This window comes from Somniosus microcephalus, chromosome 4, assembly GCF_052327205.1.
Source record: "Somniosus microcephalus isolate GS21.2 chromosome 4, FLI_Smic_1.0, whole genome shotgun sequence".
Lineage (NCBI taxonomy): Eukaryota > Metazoa > Chordata > Chondrichthyes > Squaliformes > Somniosidae > Somniosus > Somniosus microcephalus.
In genome coordinates this window covers 21,703,838-21,730,504 of record NC_140990.1, presented here as the reverse complement: position 1 = coordinate 21,730,504, position 26,667 = coordinate 21,703,838, and the positions used below count along the sequence as shown (strand labels likewise).

Below are 26,667 nucleotides of genomic sequence, written 5' to 3'. Positions count from 1 at the left end.
GTTGCACACACAGCCTCTCAATTAATTTTGTTTCCTATTTTTGCCAAAGGGAGGGCTGTTAATCTGAAGCAGGATAGTTGCCGGACTCGGCCCCAAGACTTGTACAGCCAGCGCTCCCAGCTCAGATACACCACGGGTTAGAGACAGAGTGAAGCTCTTTCATGACAGGATTCCTCGAAGTCACTTCAGCAACTTTCCTCCCGCTGGGGGGAATCTGAAAAGTTCCCATTTCATAGAGTCATAGAGTCATAGAGTTTTACAGCGCAGAAAGAGGCCCTTCGGCCCATCGTGTCTGCGCCGTCCATCAATCCCTGTCCAGTCTAACCCCATTTTCCAGCATTTGGTCCATAGCCTTGTATGCAATGGCATTTCAAGTGCCCATCCAAATGCTTCTTGAATGTTGTGAGGGTTCCTGCCTCTACCACCCTTTCAGGCAGTGAGTTCCAGCTTCCAACCACCCTCTGGATGAAAAAGTTCCTCCTCAAATCCCCTCTAAATCGCCTGCCCCTTACCCTGAATCTATGCCCCCTTGTTATTGACCCCCCTACTAAGGGGAAAAGTTCCTCTTTATCTACCCTATCTATGCCCCTCACAATTTTGTACACCTCAATCAGGTCCCCCCTCAGCCTCCTTTGCTCCAAGGAAAACAACCCCAGCCTGTTTAGTCTTTCTTCATAGCTGAGGCGCTCCATCCCAGGTAACATCCTGGTGAATCTCCTCTGCACCCTCTCCAAAGCAATCACATCCCTCCTATAGTGAGGCAACCAGAACTGCACACAGTACTCCAGCTGTGGCCTCACCAGCGTTTTGTACAGCTCCATCATAACCTCCCTGCTCTTATATTCTATGCCTCTGCTAATGAAGGCAAGTATCCCATATGCCTTTTTAACCACCTTATCTACCTGTTCCGCTGCCTTCAGGGATCTATGTACATGTACACCAAGGTCCCTCTGACCCTCTGTACTTCCTAGGGTCCTACCACTCATTGTGTATTCCCTTGCCTTATTTGTCCGTCCAAAATGCATCACCTCGCACTTTTCAGGGTTAAACTCCATTTGCCACTTTTCCGCCCATCTGACCAACCCGTTAATATCATCCTGTAGCCTGAGGCTTTCCTCCTCGCAATTTACCACCCCACCAATTTCCGTGTCATCCGTGAACTTACTGATCATACCCTTTACATTCTCATCCAAATCATTAATGTAGATCACAAACAGCAAGGGACCCAGCACATCCCTGAGGTACCCCACTGGACACAGGCTTCCAGTCACAAAAGCAACCTTCGACCATCACCCTCTGCCTCCTGCCACTCAGCCAGTTTAGGATCCAACGCGCCAAGGCCCCCTGGATCCCATGGGCTCTTATCTTCTTGACCAGTCACCTATGCGGGACTTTGTCAAAAGCTTTACTGAAGTCCATGTAAACCACATCCACAGCATTTCCCTCATCCACACACCTAGTCACCCCCTCGAAAAATTCAATCAGATTGGTCAGACATGATTTACCCTTGACAAAGCCATGCTGACTAACCCCGATTAATCCTTGCCTCTCCAAGTGGAGACTAATTTTGTCCCTCAGAATTTTTTCCAATAATTTCCCTACCACAGATGTTAGGCTCACTGGCCTGTAATTGCCTGGTTTATCCCTGCTACCCTTCTTGAATAATGGTACTACGTTAGCTGTTCTCCAGTCCTCTGGTACATCCCCTGTGGCCAGAGAGGTTCTGAAAATTTGTGTCAGAGCCCCTGCAATCTCCTCCTTTGCCTCACACAACAGCCTGGGATACATCTCGTCCGGGCCTGGGGATTTATCCACTTTTTGGCCTGCTAAAACCGCTAGTACCTCTTCCCTCTCGATGCTAATATGTTCAAGTATGTCACAGTCCCCTTGCCCGACTTCTATGTCTACATCGTCTTTCTCCATAGTGAACACAGAGGCAAAAAATTCATTTAAAACCCCACCTACTTCATCTGGCTCTACACACAGCTTGCCACTTTGGTCCCTAATGGGCCCTACCCTTTCCCTGGTTATCCTCTTGCCCTTAATATACTTATAAAACATCTTAGGATTTTCCTTTATTTTGCTCGCCAGTGTTATTTCATGGCCCCTCCTCACCCTCCTAATTTCCTTTTTAAGTATGCCCCTGCACCTTTTATACTCCTCTAGGGCTTCCTCCGTCTTTTGTCTTTTGCAACTGCCAAAAGCCCCCCTTTTTTTCCTAATGCATTTTTGTATATCCCTTGTCATCCAAGGTTCCCTTTGCTTGTTGGTCCCACCCTTGACCTTTACAGGAACATGTTGGTGTTGTACTCTCTCTATTTCCCTTCTGAAAGCCTCCCACTGTTTTGATGTGGATTTTCCTATAAGTAGCTGCTCCCAGTCCACTTTGGCCAGATCCTGCCTTATCTTATTAAAATCGGCCTTCCCCCAATTTAGAACCCTTATTTCCGGGCCGTCTTTGTCTTTTTCCATGACCACCTTAAATCTCACCGAATTATGGTCACTATCGCCAAAATGCTCTCCTACAGACACTTCCACTACCTGCCCGGCTACATTCCCTAGAATTAGGTCCAGTACCGCCCCCTCTCTTGTAGGACTTTCTACATGTTGGCTCAAAAAGCTCTCCTGGATGCACTTTAAGAATTCTGCACCCTCTAAGCCTTTCACACTCTGACTATCCCAATTTATATTGGGGAAGTTGAAATCCCCCACTATTATTACCCTATTATTTTCACACTTTTCTGAGATTTGCCTACATATCTGTTCCTCTATCTCCCCCTGACTGTTTGGGGGCCTATAGTACACTCCCAGCAAAGTGCTTGACCCCTTTTTGTTTTTAAGTTCTACCCATATGGCCTCATTAGAGGAACCCGCTAATATATCATCCCTCCTTACAGCAGTAATTGACTCCTTAATTAATATTGCAACACCCCCTCCCCTTTTACACCCCCCTCTGTCTCGCCTGAAGATTCTATACCCCGGAACAATCAGCTGCCAGTCCTGACCCTCCCTCAACCATGTCTCCGTGATAGCAACAATATCGTACTCCCATGTGTTCAACAACAACTTCAGTTCATCCACCTTATTTGCAAGACTCCTTGCATTAAAATAAATGCCTTCCAGCCCTGCCATATTCCCTTTTGCCTTCACAACTTTGCTCTGCCTTCCCTGCTGACTTGTTTTTTCCTCCGTATTTGGCTGTACATCACCCCCTACTATAGCTCCACTCTGTATCCCATCCCCCTGCCGAGTTAGTTTAAACCCCCCCAGCAGTGCCAGCAAACCTCCCCGCAAGGATATTGGTTCCCCTCTGGTTCAGGTGTAAACCGTCCGGCTTGTACAAGTCCCACCTGTCCCAGAAGGAGACCCAGTGATCCAGGAAACTAAAGCCCTCCCTCCTGCACCATCCCTTTAGCCACGCATTCATCTGTTCTATCCTCCCATTCCTATACTCACTAGCACGTGGCACCGGGAGTAATCCAGAGATTACAACCCTTGAGGTCCTGCTCTTTAATCCTTCACCTAGCTCCCTAAATTCTTGCTGCAGGACCTCATCCCTCTTTTTACCTATGTCGTTGGTACCAATGTGGACCACGACCATTGGCTGTTCACCCTCCCCCTCCAGAATGCCCTGCAGCTGCTCAGTGACATCCTTGACACTGGCACCAGGGAGGCAACAAACCATCCTGGATTCACGTCTACGGCCACAGAAACGCCTATCTGTTCCCCTTACTATAGAATCCCCTACCACTATTGCTCTCCCACTCTTTTTCCCCCCTTCCTGGGCAGCAGGAGCACCCCCAGTGCCAGGAAGTTGGCTGCTGCTGCCTTCCCCTGGTGAGTCATCCCCCTCAACAGTATCCAAAGCGGTATACTTGTTTGAAAGGTGGATGTCCGCAGGGGTTCCCTGCACTCCCTGCCTGCCTTTGTTGCTCCACCTGGTGGTCACCCCCTGTGCTGCCCTACCCTGAGGCGTGAACAACTCGCTAAACGTGCTATCCACGAGCCTCTCAGCATCGTGCATGCTCCAAAATTCATCCACCCGCAGCTCGAGCGCCGCAATGCGGTCTACAAGTAGCTGCAGCTGGATGCATTTCCCGCACACATGGTCGTCAGGGACACTGGCAGCATCCCTGACTTCCCACATGGAGCAAGAGGAGCAGAACACGGGTCTGAACTCTCCTGCCATGACTTACTCCTTTAATTAATTAAAACATTTATTCAATACCCCAGTTACAGGTATACACTAGGGCGCTTTATTTACCAACTATCCCCACTACACCACAGAAATTTAACACCACAGAATTCAAGCTTGTATTGAAAAAAGTGAAATACTCACCAACCAATCACCTACCTGCTCCCTGGTGACGTCACACACTGATTACTTTTTACCTCTCTCCCCGCTGCTGAGTTGGTCGGGCCTCGCTGCTTGCGCCGGCTTTTCTCCCGAGCTCCTCCTCGCCTCGCTGCCGCCCCCGAACTGGCCGGGCCTCGCTGCTTGCGCCGGCTTTTCTCCCGAGCTCCTCCTCGCCTCGCTGCCGCCCCCGAACTGGTCGGGCCTCGCTGCTTGCGCCGGCTTTTCTCCCGAGCTCCTCCTCGCCTCGCTGCCGCCCCCGAACTGGTCGGGCCTCGCTGCTTGCTCCGGCTTTTCTCCCGAGCTCCTCCTCGCCTCGCTGCCGCCCCCGAACTGGTCGGGTCTCGCTGCTTGCGCCGGCTTTTCTCCCGAGCTCCTCCTCGCCTCGCTGCCGCCCCCGAACTGGTCGGGCCTCACTGCTTGCGCCGGCTTTTCTCCCGAGCTCCTCCTCGCCTCGCTGCCGCCCCCGAACTGGTCGGGCCTCTCTGCTTGCGCCGGCTTTTCTCCCGAGCTCCTCCTCGCCTCGCTGCCGCCCCCGAACTGGTCGGGCCTCGCTGCTTGCGCTGGCTTTTCTCCCGAGCTCCTCCTCGCCTCGCTGCCGCCCTCGAACTGGTCGGGCCTCGCTGCTTGCGTCGGCTTTTCTCCCGAGCTCCTCCTCGCCTCGCTGCCGCCCCCAAACTGGTCGGGCCTCGCTGCTTGCACCGGCTTTTCTCCCGAGCTCCTCCTCGCCTTGCTGCCGCCCCCGAACAAACGCCGCACATTTAGATCTCGGTGTCCCCGTTTCTCATGCTGTCCATCCCTTCAGAAATGGGAACAGTTATATTTGCAGCATCGCACCCTCTGGGATCTGAAATGAAGTCCACACACGAACCTCTCACTCCCCCACCAGAGAGAGGGGAAAGGGCAATTGTTAACCCCCTGTACTTCCCACTCCCCCACCAGAGAGAGGGGATAGGGCAATTGTTAACCCACTGTACCCCCCACTCCCCACCAGAGAGAGGGGAAGGGGTAATTGTAAACCACTGTACCCCCACTCCCCACCAGAGAGAGGGGAAAGAGCAATTGTTAACCCACTGTACCTCCCACACCCCCACCAGAGAGAGGGGAAAGGGCAATTGTTAACCCACTGTACCCCCACTCCCCCACCAGAGAGAGGGGAAAGGGCAATTGTTAACCCACTGTACCCCCACTCCCCACCAGAGAGAGGGGAAAGAGCAATTGTTAACCCCCTGTACCCCAACTCCCCACCAGAGAGAGGGGAAAGGGCAATTGTTAACTCACTGTACCCCCACTCCCCCACCAGAGAGAGGGAAAAGGGCAATTGTTAACCCCCTGTACCCCAACTCCCCACCAGAGAGAGGGGAAAGGGCAATTATTAAACCACTGTAACCCCACTTCCCCACCAGAAGGAGGGGAGGGCAATTGTAAACCCACTGTACCTCCACTCCCCCACCAGAGAGAGGGGAAAGGGCAATTGTTAACCCCCTGTACCCCAACTCCCCACCAGAGAGAGGGGAAAGAGCAATTGTTAACCCACTGTACCCCACTCCCCACCAGAGAGAGGGGAAAGGGCAATTGTTAACCCACTGTACCCCAACACCCCACCAGAGAGAGGGGAAAGGGCAATTGTTAACCCACTGTACCCCAACTCCCCACCAGAGAGAGGGGAAGGGCAATTGTAAACCCACTGTACCACCACTCCCCCACCAGAGAGAGGGGAAAGGGCAATTGTTAACCCCCTGTACCCCAACTCCCCACCAGAGAGAGGGGAAAGAGCAATTGTTAACCCACTGTACTCCAACTCCCCACCAGAGAGAGGGGAAAGGGCAATTGTTAACCCACTGTACCCCAACTCCCCACCAGAGAGAGGGGAAAGGGCAATTGTTAACCCACTGTATCCCAACTCCCCACCAGAGAGAGGGGAAAGGGCAATTATTAACCCACAGTACCCCAACTCCCCACCAGAGAGAGGGGAAAGGGCAATTGTTAACCCACTGTACTCCCACTCCCCACCAGAGAGAGGGGAAAGGGCAATTGTTAACCCACTGTACCCCAACTCCCCACCAGAGAGAGGGGAAAGGGCAATTGTTAACCCACTGTACCCCAACTCCCCACCAGAGAGAGGGGATAGGGCAATTGTTAACCCACTGTACCCCCACTCCCCACCAGAGAGAGGTGAAAGGGCAATTGTTAACCCACTGTACCCCCACTCCCCACCAGAGAGAGGTGAAAGGGCAATTGTTAACCCACTGTACCCCCACTCCCCACCAGAGAGAGGGGAAAGGGCAATTGTTAACCCACTGTACCCCCACTCCCCACCAGAGAGAGGGGAAAGGGCAATTGTTAACCCACTGTACCTCCCACTCCCCCACCAGAGAGAGGGGAAAGGGCAATTGTTAACCCACTGTACCCCCACTCCCCCACCAAAGGGAGCGGAGGTTCACCAAGCTCTATTATATAAACTCAGTTGCCATCAGTAAAAAGTCCGCCTCCAACTCACTGCCCGAAAACGTCACTTACCGCATGGTAATCATATTATAAAATAAATATTTATTCAACGAATTATCTTTAACTAGTGTTTGGGGTAAATCTGACCCTGCTATTCGTAAACTAACAGACTGACTTTTAATAGTCCAAATCTAAACTGGTGATTGAACCCTCTGTGAGTTTCTCACGGTTGTGTCCCTGATGGTTCTGAGGCCCGTCGGTTGAATTGTTGCCTTCCATCGGCTGACGTCACATTGTGTCTCATACAGAACACATTTACACAGAGCGGGGAAGGATGCGTTTAAAAGTGAGTGTGTTTATGTGTAAATGTGTCTGTTTATTGTGTAAGTGTGTGTTTTTGTGTAAGCGAACAACTACACTAAACACACACAGACTTACACACAAACACACGTATTAACACACTGACACAGAATATTAGAAATACCTAGAATATAATACACACCGTCATTGTCAGATCCAGTTATTGGTAACCCTGAAACTTTGAACAATAGCAAAAATACACACACATACACTTAAACAAAACATACACAAACACACACATTAACACATACTCACTTTCACACGCATAAACACACACACCAACACAAAAGCACTTGCACAAAACACACACAAATACGCACACACTTAGATGCAAAACACACACAGTTAGACGTGCATATACTCAAATTACACATAGCCATACACAAATACAAAAACACACACACACTTAAACATTAACACACACAATTGCCCCTAAAGCATATGTATATATAAACACACACACTTACACAAAAACATGCACATGCACTTACACATAAACACACACATTAACACACAGACACAGTCGGAACCAAAACAAGCGGTCGTCATACACACAAACGCAAACACTTATGCGCACAAAAAGTCAGGTTATAGACGGATGTAGAATTAAAATGCACTTTTTTACGGACGCAGTCTCCAACCGATGTACTAAATAAATAATTCCTGATACCATAAAATCTCACATTTCTCTATTCTGGTCCTACACATACACTGAATCATTGTTCTTGTTGGAAACTGATACAAGTTAATTATATTCAGAGCATTGCCATAACAAATAAATAATCAGAATTATAACTCACATCTGATCTCTTACCCAGCCCCCTTGACAGTCTCCAAATAAGTAGCTATCTAAACCTATCGTTAAAATAATCAATATCAATCAGTAAACCTCCCACGATATTTCATCATATTATTCCCGAATGATAGATCATACGCAATTGATGCAAAATCAATTAGCGTGTGACACTGAAGAAATAAAATGTCATATTTTCCAACACGAAATATAGGAGGATCATAAAGGATGATCGACTGTGGGATTAGGAGCAGAGATAGATTGCTGAGAGTGATTAACTTAACACAAGATATATATTGAAAATTAAATTAGAGAACAATCTAATACCTTAAGGAAAAGAAAAGAGAATATAATAAATGCTATCTTGAATTAATAGACGATCTGAATATATTTCCTCCTCTACATCCCCGTAGATTCCTCAGATCACATCTTGATTGAAGACTATGCGGAAGAGCGCGGCAACATCTGGGCAACCGCTTCCACATTCATCATCCTGTTCTTCCTGAGCATTTCTTACAGCGCTGCCGTCACTCTAGTGAAGGTGAGAAGATTCAATCCACTCACACTTCGATCTGACTGAAGCGGTTTGACAAATCTCTAAAAGTTTCATTGATAAAACCCTGAGATAAATGCCTCAAACCACGAAATCTCTGCTTCATTCTTTTATCCCTCTTTTACAGGTCAAGTGATCGGTTGAATTTCGGACGCCGTGGACTTTCCTCATCTGTTTATTAACGTCTCTGTGTCCTGAAAATAAAAATTGTCCTCTTGGTGATTCTCAGAGTCAAATGCCTTCAGTTAATAGATCTGAATCTATAGCTGAAAAAATCATTACCGGGATTTCCGTCTCTCTGTTTGGAAATGTGTGAGATCATCGTGGCTATAATGTAAATGTATCTTAGAGTTTCACTGTTGTTTGAATACTTCCTGTGTAACTAAGTCACTTTTCAGGTTCCTAATTTACAATTGTTCCCTTTCCTTTATGTAGAGCCGCTGTTTTCTCTCTCTGATGTATGTTACTGTTGTACAGATAGATGATAGCTCAGACCGTCTGTGTTCTGGTCTCAATGTGACGTTCTGTTGTTATATTCACTTTGTGCTAACTTTTTAAGAACTTCACTGTAAGTTGTTCTCAGTGAAATTGTTAATAAATCTAGAATGACAATTGGCTAACTTGGGCTTTTCTGAATTCCTTTCTCGAAGGCTCCTCCACACCGCTCCATTTTCCCAATCACACTTTGTTTTATTTCCCTGACAGGTATTTCTCACCCGTCCAGTCTGGGTTGTGTTTGAACCCAAGTCCCTTCGGTTAAGGAGCCACTGCGCCACCTAGTGCACTATCAGAGTAAAGGCACCTTTACCCCTGCCTTTTTATGTCAAGCCCCAGAGGCGGAATGACTGCACAGCGACCAGGCGCACCTCGCTGTCCCCTCCAATATTATGGTCTGTCACAGTCACATGACAGACATGACAGGTTCTAGTAACACGTTCTGCACCTTCTCAGCCTGATAGAGTGCAGGACATGGCAGAGTAAAAATCCCTCTTCACTGACCCATCAAACACTCCCAGGGCAGGTACAGCACGGGTTAGATACAGAGTAAAACTCCCTCTACACTGTCCCATTAAACACTCCCAGGACAGAAACAGCATGGGTTAGATACAGAAAAAAAGCTCCATTTACATGTCCCATCAAACATTCCCAGGGCAGGAACAGCATGGGTTAGATACAGAGGAAACGTCCCTCTACACTGTCCCATCATACACTGCCAGGGCAAGTACAGCACGGGTTAGATACAGAGTAAAGCTCCCTCTACACTGTCCCATGAAACACTCGAAAGGGAGATGCAGCACGGGTTAGATACCGAGTAAAGCTCCCTCTACAATGTCCCATCAAACACTCCCAGGTCAAGTAAAGTACGGGTTAGATACAGAGTAAAGCTTCCTCTGCACTGCCCCATCAAACACACCGGGGCAGATACAGCATGGTTTAGATTCAGAGTAAAGCTCCCTCGACTCTGTCCCATCAAACACTCCCAGGGCAGATGCAGCACGGGATTGATACAGAGTAAAGGTCCATCTACACTGTCCCATCAAACACTCCCAGGGCAGAAACAGCATGGGTTGGATACAGAAAAAAAATCTCCATCAACATGTCCGATCAAACACTCCCACGGCAGGAACAGCACAAGTTAGACACAGAGTAAAACTCCCTCTACTCGGTCCCATCAAACACTCCCAGGGCAGATGCAGCACGGGATTGATACAGAGTAAAGGTCCATCTACACTGTCCCATCAAACACTCCCAGGGCAGAAACAGCATGGGTTGGATACAGAATAAAAATCTCCATCAACATGTCCCATCAAACACTCCCAGGGCAGGAACAGCACAAGTTAGACACAGAGTAAAACTCCCTCTACTCTGTCCCACCAAATACTCCCAGGGCAGGTATAGTACGGGATAGATACGGAGTAAAGCTCCCTCCACACTGTCCGATCAAACACTCCCAGGGCAGATGCAGCACGGGATAGATACAGAGTAAAGCTCCATGTACACTGACCCATCAAACACTCCCAGGGCAGAAACAGCATGGGTTAGATACAGAAAAAAAGCTCCATCAACATGTCCCATCAAACACTCCCAGGGCAGGAACAGCATGGGTTAGATACAGAGGAAAGCTCCCTCTATACTGTCCCATTAAACACTCCCAGGGCAGGTACAGCACGGGTTAGATACAGAGTAAAACTCCCTCTACACTGTCCCATCAAACACTCCCAGGGAAGGTACAGCATGGGTTAGATACAGAGTAAAGCTCCCTCTACACTGTCCCATCAAACACTCCCAGGGCAGGTACAACGTGGGTTAGATACAGAGTAAAGCTCCCTCTACACTGTCCCATCAAACACTCCCAGGTCAGGTACAGCACAGGATAGATACAGAGTAAAGTTCCCTCTACACTGTCCCATCAAACACTCCCAGGGCAGGTACAGCACGGGTTAGATACAGAGTAAAGATCCCTCTACACTGTCCCATCAAACACTCCCAGGGCAGGTACAACGTGGGTTAGATAAAGAGTAAAGCTCCCTCTACACTGTCCCATCAAACGCTCCCAGGGCAGGTACAGCACAGGTTAGATACAGAGTAAAGCTCCCTCTACACTGTCCCATCATACACTCCCGGGGCAGGTACAGCACGGGTTAGATACAGAGTAAAGCTCCCTCTCCACTGTCCCATCAAACACTCCCAGGGCAGGTATAGCACGGGTTAGATACGCGTAAAGCTCCCTCTACACTGTCCCTTCAAACTCTCCCAGGGCAGGTACAGCACAGGTTAGATACAGAGTAAAGCTCCCTCTACACAGTCCCATCAAACACTCCCAGGGCAGGTACAGCACGGGTTAGATACAGATTCAACCTCCCTCTACACTGTCCCATCAAACTCTCCCAGGGCAGGTACAGCACAGGTTAGATACAGAGTAAAGCTCCCTCTACACTGTCCCCTCAAACACTCCCAGGGCAGGTACATCACGGGTTAGATATCTGACACAGACTCACCAGGGAGCACAAACCCTGGGGATGATTCCTAGAATCTGGGGCCTATCTGACACACAGCATCTCTCCTCCTGTTCTGTTATACACACGCTCTCCTGCTTTTAGACAGTATTTGAGGGAGAGGAGATGAGGGATCTCGCGGTGTCCACAGACACATTTGGAGCCTTCTGCGCCCGGTGGGCACAACTAAATAAAGATTGTGATAAAATAAAATTCTAATGGAATATAATGTTAGTTTTGTTCAGGCCAAGTGTGCGACTGGAGCCCTCCTCTCGGGTGGGCATTAGTGGGATGTATTTGTGGTTTTGGATTAGCCCCTTTAAAGGAGTCACGAGTTCAAATGGTCCACACGGACCAAGGAGAATAGTCGGCCCAGCACTGGTGTAACCACTGCCAAACCTGCTCCAATCTCATCTATACCCATTAACCCTGACTCTCTGTCTCCTGTTTCCCTGACGACATTTCTCCCTGTTCTACTCTTGTACGAGGCCCCTTGGGTCAGAGCGATCATAATATGATCGAGCTCTCAGTCGAGATGGAGAGTGAGGAAATTGAATCAGAGACTAAGGTCCAGAACTTAAATAAAGGGAATTACGAGGGTATGAGACGGGAATTGGGTAAGATTGATTGGGTGGTGTTTCTGGGGGGATTGACAGTGGAGAGACAATGGCAAGCATTCAAAGATAGAATGGAAGAATTCCAGAACATGTTTATACCGGTTTGGCATAAAAATAAACCTAAAAAGGTGACTCAACCGTGGATAACGAGGGAAATTAGGGACAGCATAAAATCAAAAAAAAGGGCATATCAACTGGCAAAAAAAAGCACCAGACCGGAAGATTGGGGGCAGTACAGGATACAGCAAAAGAGGACAAAGGGATTAATCAGGAAGGGGAAAATAGAATACGAAAGTAAACTTGCAGCAAACATAAAGACAGACTGCAAAAGCTTTTATCGGTATATCAGGAGGAAAAGACTGGTAAAATCCCAAGTCGGTCCCTTGCAGTCCGATTCGGGAGAATATATAATGGAGAATAAGGAAATGGCGGACCAATTAAACTCATACTTTGGTTCTGTATTCACAAAGGAGGACACAAATAACCTCCCAGGAATATCGGCAAACATAGGGACTAATGAGAGGGAGGAGCTGACAGAAATTAGTATCTCTAGGGATATGGTGTTGGGTAAGTTGAGGGGACTGAAGGCCGACAAATCCCCGGGGCCTGATAAACTACATCCTAGGGTACTTAAGGAGGTGGCCCTGGAGATAGCAGATGCTCTAAGGATCATCTTCCGGAACTCCATTGACTCGGGAACAGTACCCGTGGATTGGAGGGTAGCTAATGTTACCCCAATATTTAAAAAGGGGGGTAGAGAGAAAGCAGGGAATTATAGACCAGTAAGCCTTACATCGGTTGTGGGCAAAATGCTAGAGTCCATTATTAAAGATAAAATAGCGGAGCACTTGACAAATGGGGAAAGGATCGGACAGAGTCAACATGGATTTACAAAGGGTAAATCGTGTTTGACTAATCTGCTGGAATTTTTTGAGGAAGTAACTGGTAAAATAGATGGGGGAGAGCCAGTGGATGTGGTGTACCTTGACTTCCAGAAAGCCTTCGATAAGGTTCCACACAAAAGATTATCATGCAAAATTAAGGCTCATGGGATTGGGGGCAAAGTATTAACGTGGATAGAGAACTGGCTGGCGGATAGAAAACAGAGAGTTGGAATAAACGGCTCGTTTTCGGAGTGGCAGGCAGTGACCAGCGGGGTGCCGCAAGGATCTGTCCTGGGACCCCAGCTGTTCACAATATATATAAATGATCTGGATCAGGGAATTGGATGCAATATTTCCAAATTCGCTGACGACACTAAACTAGGAGGAGGGGTGGGCTCTGATGAGGATGTCAGGAGGCTACAGTGCGATTTGGACAGGTTGGGGGAATGGGCAGATACGTGGCAGATGCACTATAATGTGGATAAATGCGAGGTTATCCACTTTGGGGGTAAAAACAGGAGGGTAGATTATTATCTAAATGGCAATAGATTGGGAGATGGGGAAGTGCAGAGGGACCTGGGTGTTCTTGTGCACCAGTCACTGAAGGAGAGCATGCAGGTGCAACAGGCGATCAAGAAGGCAAATGGTATGTTGGCCTTCATATCAAGGGGGTTCGAGTATAGGAATAGGGATACCTTACTACAGCTGTACAAGGTGCTGGTGAGACCGCATCTGGAGTATTGTGTACAGTTTTGGTCGCCCCATCTGCGGAAGGATGTTCTTGCCATGGAGGGAGTGCAACGGCGATTCACCAGGCTGATACCTGGAATGGCGGGAATGACCTACGAAGAGAGATTAAATAGTTTGGGCTTGTACTCACTGGAGTTTAGAAGATTGAGAGGGGATCTCATCGAAACATATAAAATTATGGCAGGCCTGGACAGGCTGAATTCAGAGAGAATGTTTCCAATGGCCGGGGAGCACAGAACCAGGGGCCACAGTCTAAAAATAGCGGGCAAATCATTTAAAACAGAGATGAGGAAGAATTTCTTCACTCAAAGAGTGGTGAGCCTGTGGAATTCCCTGCCACAGAGTGCTGGGAAGGCTAATTCAATAAATATTTTCAAGAGAGAATTGGATATATTTCTGAAGGCTAAGGGGATTAAGGGTTACGGAGAAAAGGCGGGGACGGGGTACTGAACTGGTAAGATCAGCTATGATCTCAGACGAAGATCAGCCATGATCTCATTGAATGGCGGAGCAGGCTCGAAGGGCCGAATGGCCTACTCCTGTTCCTATCTCTATGTTTCTATGTTTCTATGTTACTCCAGTCCCTCTCATATCATCTCCCAGAACTCTCTGAACATCACCCCAGCGATCCGTTCTCCCAGCTCTGCTTCATCCCCTCTCATACCATCGACCCGAACTCAATGGACATCACCTCCGGGAACCGCAGTGACCTCCCGATCTTTGCTCCCTATTTCATTGAAATTTCGGTCCACGTCCTTCACCGTCTCATCAAATTAGTTCGGTGGCTCCCGGTCACGCGAACATCTCCAGAGGTTTCTGGCGAGGCCCGAGTGTCTTCCGGCATTATCCTTCTTATGCGGTTTTGCTTTTCCGAGAAACTCCCGCAAATCAGGCGTGAGGCCTTCTGTAGTTGAATATGACATCGGGTTAAGAGAGGGAAGAAGGGAGATTGGGAATGTATGGAGTTGGTGTTTAAACTCAGCCTCTACTACAATCTTTCACCCCTCCATATATCAGCGGCCGCCATCCGCTCTAATGTCACCCTCGTCTCTCTGCCCTGTTCGCAGGCTCTCACTGACTCCGGGCTCGGTGATTCTCATGGAGTGCAGGGCCCGTTTAAGAGCCTCCGTGCTGCCCCTACCCACAACATAGGACTGATCAGGAGTCTCAGGGGCAGCAAACTGGGGCTCTTCAGCGCTGAGCGGAAGCTGGAGACGGCCGTTGATTTCCTGACGCTGAACCAATGGGAGAAACAGCCAATAACGTGCTGTGACGTGGTGATGGATTGTGGCGTCATCAACTGCTGCACAAACCGGCGGCGGCCATGTTGGTGAGACGGACAGTCGGCCAAGTTTGTGTGACGTAAAACGCTTCGCGTGTCTGTCGTTTATTGTAGTAAAACGGCTCCATTGAAAAGAATATTTACTCCAGTTTCCATCAAAATAACTGCTCGATCTTAATCGATAAAAATGAAAGTTTGGCGGGCGAGAGAATAAAAACGTTGCTGTTGAAGCTGCGCATGTTTGGACAGGTCTCCCAGAGTGCAGCGCGGCCCGTGTCACAATGGGGCTTTTCTCTGCCGCTATGAAGTGTGGGAGCCGCAGCCCTCCATGGCCGAGTCCTTAACTCAGTGAATCCAAACCCAACATCCTTCAGCCGGGAGCTGGCCGGGTTGTTGGTCCGGACAGACTGAGGGTGCCCTGCTGAGCGGAGAGAATCTCTGAGCAGATTGGACTCCGAATCCGGGAAATCCCAGGAGGTGGAGACCGCTCATCAACCTAATCGGTGAAAGACCGATTGAACCAAAGAAAAGGAAAGAAGAAACTCTACTGGTCCCTGTGGAAACAGGCGGATCAATCAATATAACCCCGAGTGTGAAATATGACTCGGCAAAATATACATTTTTATGGGAAAAATCAATTTTTTACAGAGAAGGAGGTGAAAATGTGGAATATCTGCATGAATTGTTTTAACTGGGTAATTGGATAGGGGGCTCGAAAGATATAACTATTAAAGAGCGTGAAGAGCTGGAAGGATAGTGCAGATTTGATGGGATTATCACTTGTTGCTGTGCGGTAAAATTCTAAGATTAACTGAGAATACATTGGCGCAGAATATTTTTACACCTTCTCTCTCTGTGCTCTGTATCACTGTGTGTCTGTAATCCCCACCATGTTCAGGATTGTGAACTCTCTCCGTGCTCTGTATCACTGTGTGTCTGTAATCCCCACCATGTTCAGATTTGTGAACTCTCTCCGTGCTCTGTACCACTGTGTGTCTGTAATCCCCACCATGTTCTGGTTTGTGAACTCTCTCCTTGCTCTCTATCACTGTGTGTCTGTAATCCCCACCATGTTCAGGTTTGTGAACACTCTCTGTGCTCTGTATCACTGTGTCTGTAATCCCCACCATGTTCAGGTTTGTGAACTCTCTCCGTGCTCTGTACCACTGTGTGTCTGTAATCCCCACCATGTTCAGGTTTGTGAACACTCTCTGTGCTCTGTATCACAGTGTCTGTAATTCCCACCATGTTCAGTTTTGTGAACTCTCTCCGTGCTCTGTATTACTGTGTGTCTGTAATCCCCACCATGTTCAGGTTTGTGAACTCTCTCCGTGCTCTCTATCACTGTGTCTGTAATCCCCACCATGTTCAGGTTTTTGAACTCTCTCCGTGCTCTGTATCACTGTGTGTCTGTAATATCCGCCATGTTCAGGTTTGTGAACTCTCTCCGTGCTCTGTATCACTGTGTCTATAATCCCCACCATGTTCAGGTTTGTCAACTCTCTCCGTGCTCTCTATCACTGTGTCTGTAATCCCCACCTTGTTCAGGTTTGTGAACTCTTTCCGTGCTCTGTATCACTGTGTCTGTAATCCCCACCATGTTCAGAATTATGAACTCTCTCCATGCTCTTTATCACGGTGTGTCTTTCATCTTCACCATGTTCAGGTTTGTGAACTCTCTCCGCGCTCTCTATCACCGTGTGTCTGTAATCCCCACCATGTTCAGGTTTGTGAAAACTCTCCGTACTCTGTATCACTGTGTGTCTGTAATCCCCACCATGTTCAGGTTTGTGAACTCTCTCCGTGCTCTGTATCACTGCGTGTCTGTAATCCCCACCATGGTCAGGTTTGTGAACTCTCTCCGTGCTTTGTATCAATGTGTGTCTGTAATCCCCACCATGTTCAGGTTTGTGAACTCTTTCCGTGCTCTGTATCACTGTGTGTCTGTAATCCCCACCATGGTCAGGTTTGTGAACTCTCTCCGTGCGCTGTATCACTGTGTCTGTAATCCCCACCATGTTCAGGTTTTTGTGCGGCTCTCTCCGTGCTCTGTATCACAGTGCACAGTAATACACAGCGGAGTCACTCAGTTGCAGTTTCGCGATGTTTAACCGGCTGATTTTCTGCGCACCATCGACAGAAGCAGAAATTCGGCCCCCGACAGCGTTTTCTTTATTCCCCTCTCCTGAAGTGTGTCTCTGAAGCAGGTATTTCGGTGCCTGCCCTGGGGACTGACGGTACCAGTGTACTGTGTACTGACAGAACCCTGAATATTCGCAGCTTAAAGTAACGGTGTCACCGGCAGTAGAGGATTGTAGAGTCGGACCCTGGGACAGCGGGGAACTTGAATCTGCGGGATTATAATGGGGAAATGTTATTTATTTGGCTGTTGGTTACCCGGGAACACTTGTCAATCACAGGAATAGTTCTGCCTCTCTCGCTAATGCGGTACTTCATTTGAAGCTGTTCCGACTTTGTTCACTGTCATTGGTAAAAGAACCAGAGGCGGGGAGCGTGGGGCGGGGGGGGGGTAGTGGCGGGGGGGGGTGGGGGAGTGGGGGAGTGGGGAGGGGGGGAGTGGTGGGGGGGTGGGTGGGGGAGTGGGGGGGGAGTGGTGGGGGGAGTGGGGGGGGTGGGGGGTGGTGGGGGGGGAGTGGGGGGGGATTGGGGGGGGGGAGTGGGGTGGGGGGGGAGTGGGGTGGGGGGGGAGTGGGGTGGGGGGGGAGTGGGATGGGGGGGGAGTGGGGTGGGGGGGTAGTGGGGTGGGGGGAGTGGGGTGGGGGGAGTGGGGGGGGGAGTGGGGGGGGTGGTGGGTGGGTGGGGGGGAGTGGGGAGGGTGGGGGTGGGAGTGGGGGGGGTGGGGTTGGGTGGGGGGGTGGGGTGGGGTGGGGGGGGTGGTGGGGGGGTGGGGTTGGGTGGGGGGGTGGGGTGGGGGTGGTGGTGGGGGGGTGGGGGTGTGGGGGGGTGTGGGTGGGGGGGGTGGTGGGGGTGTGGGGTGTGTGGGGGGGTGGGGGGTGTGGGGGGTGTGGGGGTGTGGGGGGTGTGGGGGGGGAGTGGGGTGGTGGGGTTGTGGGGGGGGTAGTGGGGGGGGTGGGGGAGTGGGGGGGTGGGGGAGTGGGGGGGAGTGGGGGTGGGGGTGGTGGGGGGGTGGGTGTGTGGGGGGGTGGGGGCGGGGGGGTGGTGGTGGAAGGGGGTGGTGGTGTGGGAGGAGTGGGGGGTGTGGGCGGGGTGGGGGGGAGTGGGGGGGTGGGGGAGTGGGGGGGTAGTGGGGGGGGTGGGGGAGTGGGCGGGGTGGGGGGGGTGGGGGAGTGGGGGGGGTGGGGGGGAGTGGGGGTGGGGGGGTGGGAGTGGGGGGGAGTGGGGGGGAGTGGGGGGGAGTTAGTGGGGGGGAGAGGGGGTGAGTGGGGGAGGGGGTGAGTGGGAGTGGGGGGGGAGTGGGGGGGGTGAGTGGGGGGGGAGTGCGGGGGGGGAGTTAGTGGGGGGGGAGGGGGGGAGTGGGGGGGTGAGTGGGGGGGAGTGGGGGGGGTGGGGAGAGTGGGGGAGTGGGGCGGAGTGGGGGGGAGTGGGGGGGGAGTGGGGGGGGAAGGGGGGAGTGGGGGAGTGGGGGGGAAGTGGGGGAGGGGGGGTGGGAGTGGGGGGGGAGCGGGGGGGGGGGTGTCGCTGAGGAGAAATGTACTTCCACAGTGAGTCGTTATGATCTGGAGTGCACTGCCTGAAAGGATGGTGGGAGCAGGTTCAATAATAACTTTCAGCAGGAAATTGGATCAATGCTGGAAAGAGAAAATGTGTCGGGGCTGTGGGGAAAGAGCGAGGCGAATGGGACTAATTGAAAAGCTCCTTCAAAGAGCCGCACAGGCAAGGTGGGCCGAATGACCTCATTCTCTGCTGTATGATTCTCTGATTTCTATTGAATTTCTGTTATTATTTTTCTTGGTGGAAGACAAACCCGAAAAACATAATAGTCCATTCTCCTCCTCACTGAGACAAGCACATTCCAATGATGTTTGACCGAGAGTAACCCGGCTGTGTCATGTCACTGCGCACAGCAAGATCCAACAGAAAGCAGTGAGATTCATCAGCACCGATGGAGCCAAACTGACACTGAACATCTGTGGGTCACAGGTCAATCTTTTACTGCAGTTTAACAGTTCACGGGAGCTGTCTGTCTCTCGCTCTATTTTTCAATTTTCTTCCATCACTGGGGTCCACGTTTGTTCCATATCACTTTAATTTGAATTATTTACAGTAAGTTTCATTTTATTTCTACATCTGGGTCGCTCACTTTTTGCTGTTTGTGGTTTTTTGCCAGCCTGAGAACTTGTCCCACAGTCTCTCGGTTGTCGGTTGGGTTCAGTCTGTGCAGTTTCCGCAGTGGTTTTACTGTTACTCACTGGAAACTGGCTCTTCCGGCTCTCTGACAACTTCAATTCCTCCAGCCCATTGGCTGATTCTCTCCCGTGTTCTCCGGGCGGAGTTTTCTCTGAGTTTTACATTATACAGAATCTGCAGAACAGGAGCAGGCCATTCGGCCCAACTGGGCTGTGCCGGTGTTTATACTCCACACGAGCCGCCTCCCTCTGTAATTACCTCTTCCCAACCAGACCCCTGAGTCCCTCGATTCCTTTCTCCCTCCTGTATTTTTCAAGCCTCCATTTAAATGCATCAACGCTATCTGCTCCAACCGCTCCGTGTGGCAGCGAGTTCCACATTCTGACGCCTCTTTGTGTGAATAAATTCTTCCCAATGTATTTATTTGTTGTTCGTGACTGTCTTATATTTGTGGCCCCTTGTTCTGGACTCACCCACAATGGAAACAGTTTCCCCACGTACACCCTATCTAACCCCTTCATCAATTTAATCACCTCCATCAGGTCTCCTCGTTTTCTTCTCTTTTCCAAAGAAAAGTCCCCGCCTGTTCAATCTTTCCAGCAATGTGTGGATTGCTGCTGCTGTCTTTTCTCAGGAGTGTAAGAAATCCAAAGCTGAGAAATGGCCAGGAGTCCAATCGCAGCCCATCCCTCCAGTAAATCTCACTGCCCCGGTGTCGGACTGCGCTTCGAACGGCCCAGAGACGGGTATCTCCACACCCCCGCCCGGCCGGTGAACTCCCTTTCGGTGAATGATTTCTTGCTGGTTCTAAATGGGCTTCCCTCCAGTCAGTACTTGTTCCCTCGGGTGTTCATGTTCTCTTTTAAAAGAACATTAGAACCTCGCCCTCACTCGCTCACTGCCCAGTGTTGTTTCAGTTAACAGTAATCAGGGAAACAGATAAATTACTGCAATCCGATCTCTCAAACATGAACATTAAATATTACAGAGAATTACACAGAATGTCGAGCACAGAAACAGACCATTCGGCCCAATCGGTCCATGCCGGTGTCACTGCTCCACACGAGCCTCCTCCCACCCCTACTCCATCTCACCCCATCAATCTATCCTTCTATCCCTTTCTCCTTTACTTACTTATCTAGGTTCCCCTTAAATGTATCGATGTTATTCGGTTCAACCACTCCCTGTGGTAGCGAGTTCCACATTGTAACCACTCGCGGGGTAAAGAATATTGAACAATATAAATAATATAGAAAAGTATCTGTAGTTCGGAGCTTTTACATTTCGACTTACGTGAGACATGGAGGAAAAATAATTGATTATATAAAAGCAATTGGAAAAAATGTCAGCTAAATACAACTAATTTAAGTCAATGAGTGCCCAATAATGAAATGTCCTCTAAACCTACAAGCGGATCTCTTGTATCTGAAGCCCCGTCGTGTTGTGCTCCAGTATTTCTGCCGCTGCAGGTATCGGATGGGCCGCTCCAGGTATCGGAGCCCGCTCGAGTGTTGGGCTCACTCTCCCGGTACCTCATTCACACTGCCCGGCTCAAACTGGCATCTCCTGTCCCGGCGGGAGCTCTGTTATCACCTGCCCCGCTCACAGGGATGGAGAGGTCCCTCTGCCACAGTTAACATCGATAACGGAGGCCGGAGTGTCGACAATCTGCGCTCATCTAAACCAACTGGGGATCAGAGTGAGAGAGTGTCCGGGATGTTCATGGGACCCCCGAAGTCTCCGGTAAACAAATTCTGGTCCAGTTGGGGGTGAAACCCCAAGACTGCCTGCTCCGTTGGGGTCTCACACCTTCTGTCTCCGGACTCACACCCGGACCCGACCCCGGTTCATATTCTGCTTCCCAATCTAAAACTGCAATGAACCCCCCCCCGCATTAGAACACTGCTCCGTTTGATTTTGAAGGGGTTTGAGGTGATATTGATCACAATAATAAACTGACGATGAACATTAAACGGGAGAGTCAGTAACACGGCGGGGTTTGGAGTCACTTACCGGCTGTGACAGTCACCTCCGTCCCGGATCCATCCACATATTTAGTCTGTACAACCACCACAGTGACACCGCTCTCAGTCACCCCGGTACAATAACCACCGACACCTCAATCTGCCGGACACACATCACCAGACAGTCGGCGCTGCCCAATTATTCCAGGGATCAATAAACAATATTCCGTGTCCCACAGTCCCCCTCGGTTCAAACTGTTCTTTGTGAGACTCTGAGCTCTCAATAAAAAGGCCCAGCAACACGGGCCGGAGATGGGCGCTTCATATAAACGGAGAAAATAGCAAAGAAAGATAACTGAAAGCAGGGAATTACAATGAAATTAAACCAGATTACAGCGATAATAAGATCAAACCCACAATTCTGGTTCCGGGCCCGGGGAATTTATATTTTAATTGTACACAGGTATTTGCTCAGGTCTCATCCACTGTGAGGTACCCCGAGTAAACACAGTGTTTCAAGTCAGCATCAAATCCCCCGGGACTCGGTGAGATGGGGGGACATTAGTTACACGGCGGGAAACGCGGTTTCCGGTTCCAGCTGTTAGAACAGGATCCCATCTGGTGTTCGGGACTTGTAACTGGGATCAGTCATTCCCAATCGCCATTCATTGACACCAAACCCGGGAAAGACGTCACCGCCCGCACACACTCAGCATTTACAAAACTCAAGGTGTTAATTGCAATCATCCGATCTGATTATAAAGTAGACTGCGGGGCAGGCGGTGCGAGGCAGAACTGTGGGTTTAACGGCAGATTGACTCCGCTTCTTCACTGGTTTCTGTCACAATCTGCAGCGAGAGTTTTTGTACCGCGGGAAGCCGAGGCCCATCACTGTGTGGTTATCGTACTGGTACTCAGCTTTACAGTAATAGGTGGCGCTGTCTTCAACTCGCAGATCCCGAATTTCCAAAGAAAATGTCTTTTCTGGCTTATTCGTCCTCACAACAAATCGCTCTCCGCTCGAGATCCGCTCCCACTCTGTCCCGGTCTGGGTTTGTTTGAAGAATTCCCCACTCGTTAAAGGATAAGACCAACTATAGAAAACGCAGGTGATGGTGAGAGACTGACACTCCTCCCTGGTCACCGCTGGCGGGGTCTGTACCACTGATAGACTGAAAGAGCCTGGAAATTAAACAGAGAGCGTTTAATGGGCCATCAGAGCCGAACCACACAACGGGGCTAAAACCCAGTCAGTGGACCCGGGCAGCTTTATATTAAATCTACACAATGTCGGCTTGTTTGATCGGTACTCACAGGGGAAACAGACACACAGGGTGAAAACAAGGAGGATTCCCATCGTTCTGCTGCCCGGAGCTGATGGTTTATATGACGGGGAGCTGGAGGCTGCAGCCTTGGGCTGTTTTGGGAGACTGTACCTCAGACCTGGACCGAAATAGTTTAGTGGGGTCGAGTTGACTTGTCCCGTGGAGTGTTACGCAGATCATTGATGAGCTGCACGCATCTCTGGTTGTGTGTTGTGTGAATAAGCGAAAGGTTTAAATAAAGAACCTGTTTAGGTCTCTAAGCCCGATGTGAAGGCCCCTCCCACATTAGTCTGATGTACAGGGGTGTTGTTCTGTCAGCCCTCCATGGCCGAGTCACTAACTGAGTGAATCCAAACCCAACCTCCTTCTGCCGGGAGCTGCCCGGGTTGTTGGTCCGGACAGGCTGCGGGTGTCCTGTTGAGCGGAGAGATTCTCTGAGCAGATTGGACAACGAATCCCGGAAATCCCAGGAGGTGGAGACCGCTCATCAACCGAATCGGTGAAAGACGGATTGAATCAAAGAAAAGGAAAGCAGGAACTCTACTGGTCCCTGTGGAAACAGGGAGGCAATAAATTTAATCCCAAGGGTGAAATACGACTCAGCAAAATATGGTGAGAAAAACAATTCTTTACACAGAAAGGGGTGAGAATATGAAATAACTGCATGGATTATATAACAGGGAAATTGTATAGGTGACTTCTGACTCCACATATTCCGACTACACATGTCCTGACACCAACCTAACAACTTATTGTAGCTTTATCCCCCTGTGTTGTTTCTCATATCCAATTTAACAATTAACTGTAGCTTTATCCTCCTGTGTTGTTTCTCATGTCCAATTTATCAATTACCTGTAAGTTGATTCCCTTGTGTATTGGTTATGATTTCCAATTCAACAATTAAAAGTAACTCTATTTCCCTCTGTATTAGTTAACATGAACAATTTAACAACTAACTATACCATTAGTACTCTCTGTATTTGTTATCATTGCCAGTTTAACAACTAACTATATCTTTTTTTACCCTGTGCATTAGTTCTCATGAACAATTTAAAAATTAACTGTATCTCTAATAACCTGTGTATTAATTATCATGTTCAATTGAACAATTATCCATTATGCAATGCGCTTAGTATCAGTATTCATAACCAATTTACAAATTAACTGTAGCTTAAACACCCTGTGTATTGATGATCATGTCCAATTTAACAATCAAATGTAACTTTATCCCTGTGTATTAGTTACCATGTCTAATTTAACAATTCCCCATCTCTTTACACATGTATATCAGTTACCATGTCTAGCTTAACAATTCCCCATCTCTTTACACATGTATATCAGTTACCATGTCCAAATCAACAATTAACTGTAGCTTTATTCCCTTCAGTATTGGTTACCATGTCCAATTTAGCAAATAACTGTAACTTTATTCCCTATCGTGTCTAATTTAACAATTAACTGTAACGTTAATCCACTGTTTATTAGATTTAATCTCCAATCTAACCATTAACTGTCAGGGTATTCCACAGTGTGTTGGTTTCCATATATAATTTAATAGATAACTGTAACATTATTTGAACCCGTGCATTGGTTATGTGTCCAATTTATCAAGTAACTAACTTTCTTCCCCTGGGTATTAGTTATCATAATACTTTTAACTATTAACTGTAGTTTTATTCCTCTTTTATTAGTAATCATGTCCAACTTGACAGTGTAATACTATTCCTCTGTGTGCCAGTTAGCATAGCCAATTGAACAATTAATTTTATCATTTTGCCCGGTGTATTACTTACCATGTCAAATTTAACAATTAACTGTATCTTTAATGCCAGTGTATTATTTTTCATATCCAATTAACTAATTAACTGTAACATTGCTCCCCTGTATTTTAGCTATCATGTTTAAATTAAAATTAACTATAACTGTGTTGCCTAGTGTATTAGGAACCATATTAATTTTACCAATTAACTGTAGAGATAAGCCGGGTGTATTAGTTACCATAGACAATTTAATATTAAACTGTAGCTTAATTCCATTGGTTTCCACATTCAATTTAACAGTCAACTGTAAGTTTATTCCCCTGTGTATTGCTTATCATTGCTGAACCATGGCTGACACTTATTAACAAGGGCGGGTTCCCTTGAACTGAAGGCACCGTTTGTGGCAGTTTTATTTCGCTGAGTTGCTTGTACAGCGATAAATGAGTTTTAAAACTCTGTGATTCTCAGCCCGCAGAAATATACAGCGGAGTCCTGGATTTCCGCCAGAGCAATAATTAAAGGAAACTTCTTTTCTGCGTTGACCTGGCCGGCCTCGAAGCTTCCCGTGGCAAAATCAGCCTCGTCTTTTCTCTTGTTATTCCGGTACAAAATAAATCGCGGAGCCTGGTTCGTGTGCTGTCGGTACCAGTACAGGCCGGGGTCACTGCGGCTTGTTTTGTAACTACACTCTATTTTCACAGCATCTCCTTCAGTCACAAAGAGCGTGGCCTGAGGTTGTGACACCGAATCTGCCTGAATCTCCCCTGAAATAAAAGTTAACTTTGAATGCAAATAGAATCATAGAATGGTTACAGCACAGAAGGAGGCCATTCGGACCATCGAGCCCGTGCCGTCTCTCTGCAAGACCACTTCAGCTAGTCCCACTCCCCCGCCCTTGCTCCGTAGCCCTACATTTTTTTCCCTCAGGTACTTATCCAATTCCCTTTTGAAAGCCGTGATTGAATCTGCTTCCACCACCCTCTCAGGCAGTGCATTCCAGATCCTAACCACTCGCTGCGTAAAAAAGTTTTTCCTCATGTCGCCTTTGGTTCTTCTGCCAATCATCTTAAATCTGAGTCCTCTGCTTCTCGACCCTTCCACAATGGGAACAGTTTCTCTCTATCTACTCTGTCTAGACCCCTCATGATTTTGAACACCTCTATCAGATCTCCTCTCAACCTTTTCTGCTCTAAGGAGAAGCACCCCAGCTTCTCCAGTCTATCCACGTAACTGAAGTCCCTCCTCCCTGGAACGATTCTTGTGAATCTTTTCTGCACCCTCTCTAAGGCCTTCACATCCTTCATAAAATGAGGTGCCCAGAATTGGAAACAATACTCCAGTTGAGGGCGAACCAGTGTTTTTTAAAGGTTCATCATAGCTTCCTTGCTTTTGTACTCTGTACCTCTATTTATGAAGCCCAGTATCCCGTATGCTTTTTTAACCCTTTTCTCAACCGCCACCTTCAACGATTTGTGAACATATACCCGCAGGTCTCTCTGTTCATGCACCCCCTTTAGAATTGTGCTATTTAGTTTATATTGCCTCTCCTCGTTCTTCCCACCAAAATGTATCAATTCGCACGTTCCTGCTCGGTTAGAAAGTCTATTACATCATATTTATGCAAACAGATACAAGGCTTGGCCATACCTACCGATCACCAGCCACAATATAACAAGGTGACGGTACGACATGGGTTCTATTGTGTATTCACAAACAATCCTTGGGACAGCATTTATATTTCCTGTTGCAATCTGTTATATGGAGTAAAGTGAGCAAGTGTTCGACTGGAAGGTATAAAAGAAGGTGAGGGAAGTATCTCGTGTAATTCTTTGCCCAGTCAAGGTACCGAATGCATTAATTGGGGAAGAGCAGTTTAACAGGAGCGATGACTCTTCAGATGTAGTTTCTCTACTTCGTCCTACGTCACCTAGCCGCATCACTCAGAATGTCACTCAGTCGAGTAAAGGAGGAGAGGAAGAATATTGTTCTGGGCGGGTTTTCTCTTTGGTAATTCACCCCTCCCTTCAAAACTCACTCAGCTTGTTCAAAAAAAGAAAATATTCGCGTGATGCAATTTAACTATTGAACGTTTTTAATATTGCGAAAGTAGAAATTGAAGTAATGAAATTGAGTGAACGATAGAACGTGGGAGAGAGGAGAGAAAGAATGAAATAGAGAAAGAACAAGAAACGGAAGAGAAAAATAAAGTCACAGTGAATGAAAGAACGAATGACAGAAGCCAAGAAAGATTT

The 26,667-nt window shown here is 48.5% G+C and overlaps 1 protein-coding gene across 1 annotated transcript; it reads right to left on the bottom strand.

The window, feature by feature from the left end:
- Nucleotides 1-17,091: 17,091 nt before the first annotated feature.
- On the bottom strand, nucleotides 17,092-22,702 carry LOC147118399 (uncharacterized). The gene is made up of 4 exons (XM_085983906.1): nucleotides 22,645-22,702; nucleotides 22,239-22,512; nucleotides 21,380-21,450; nucleotides 17,092-17,387 (listed from the first exon to the last, which is right to left on the bottom strand). The coding sequence occupies exons 1-4, from the start codon at nucleotides 22,685-22,687 to the stop codon at nucleotides 17,092-17,094; spliced, it is 684 nt and encodes a 227-aa protein (XP_085840032.1). The 5' UTR covers nucleotides 22,688-22,702.
- Nucleotides 22,703-26,667: the final 3,965 nt, after the last annotated feature.

Coding starts and splice junctions, on each gene's coding strand:
- LOC147118399 (XM_085983906.1), bottom strand. CDS start 22,687: ATGGGAATCCTCCTTGTTTTCACCCTGTGTGTCTGTTTCCCCT. Junction 22,513..22,644: donor CCTGTGTGTCTGTTTCCCCT/GTGAGTACCGAT, acceptor TTTAATTTCCAG/GCTCTTTCAGTCTATCAGTG. Junction 17,388..21,379: donor GGAGGTGACTGTCACAGCCG/GTAAGTGACTCC, acceptor ATAATCCCGCAG/ATTCAAGTTCCCCGCTGTCC.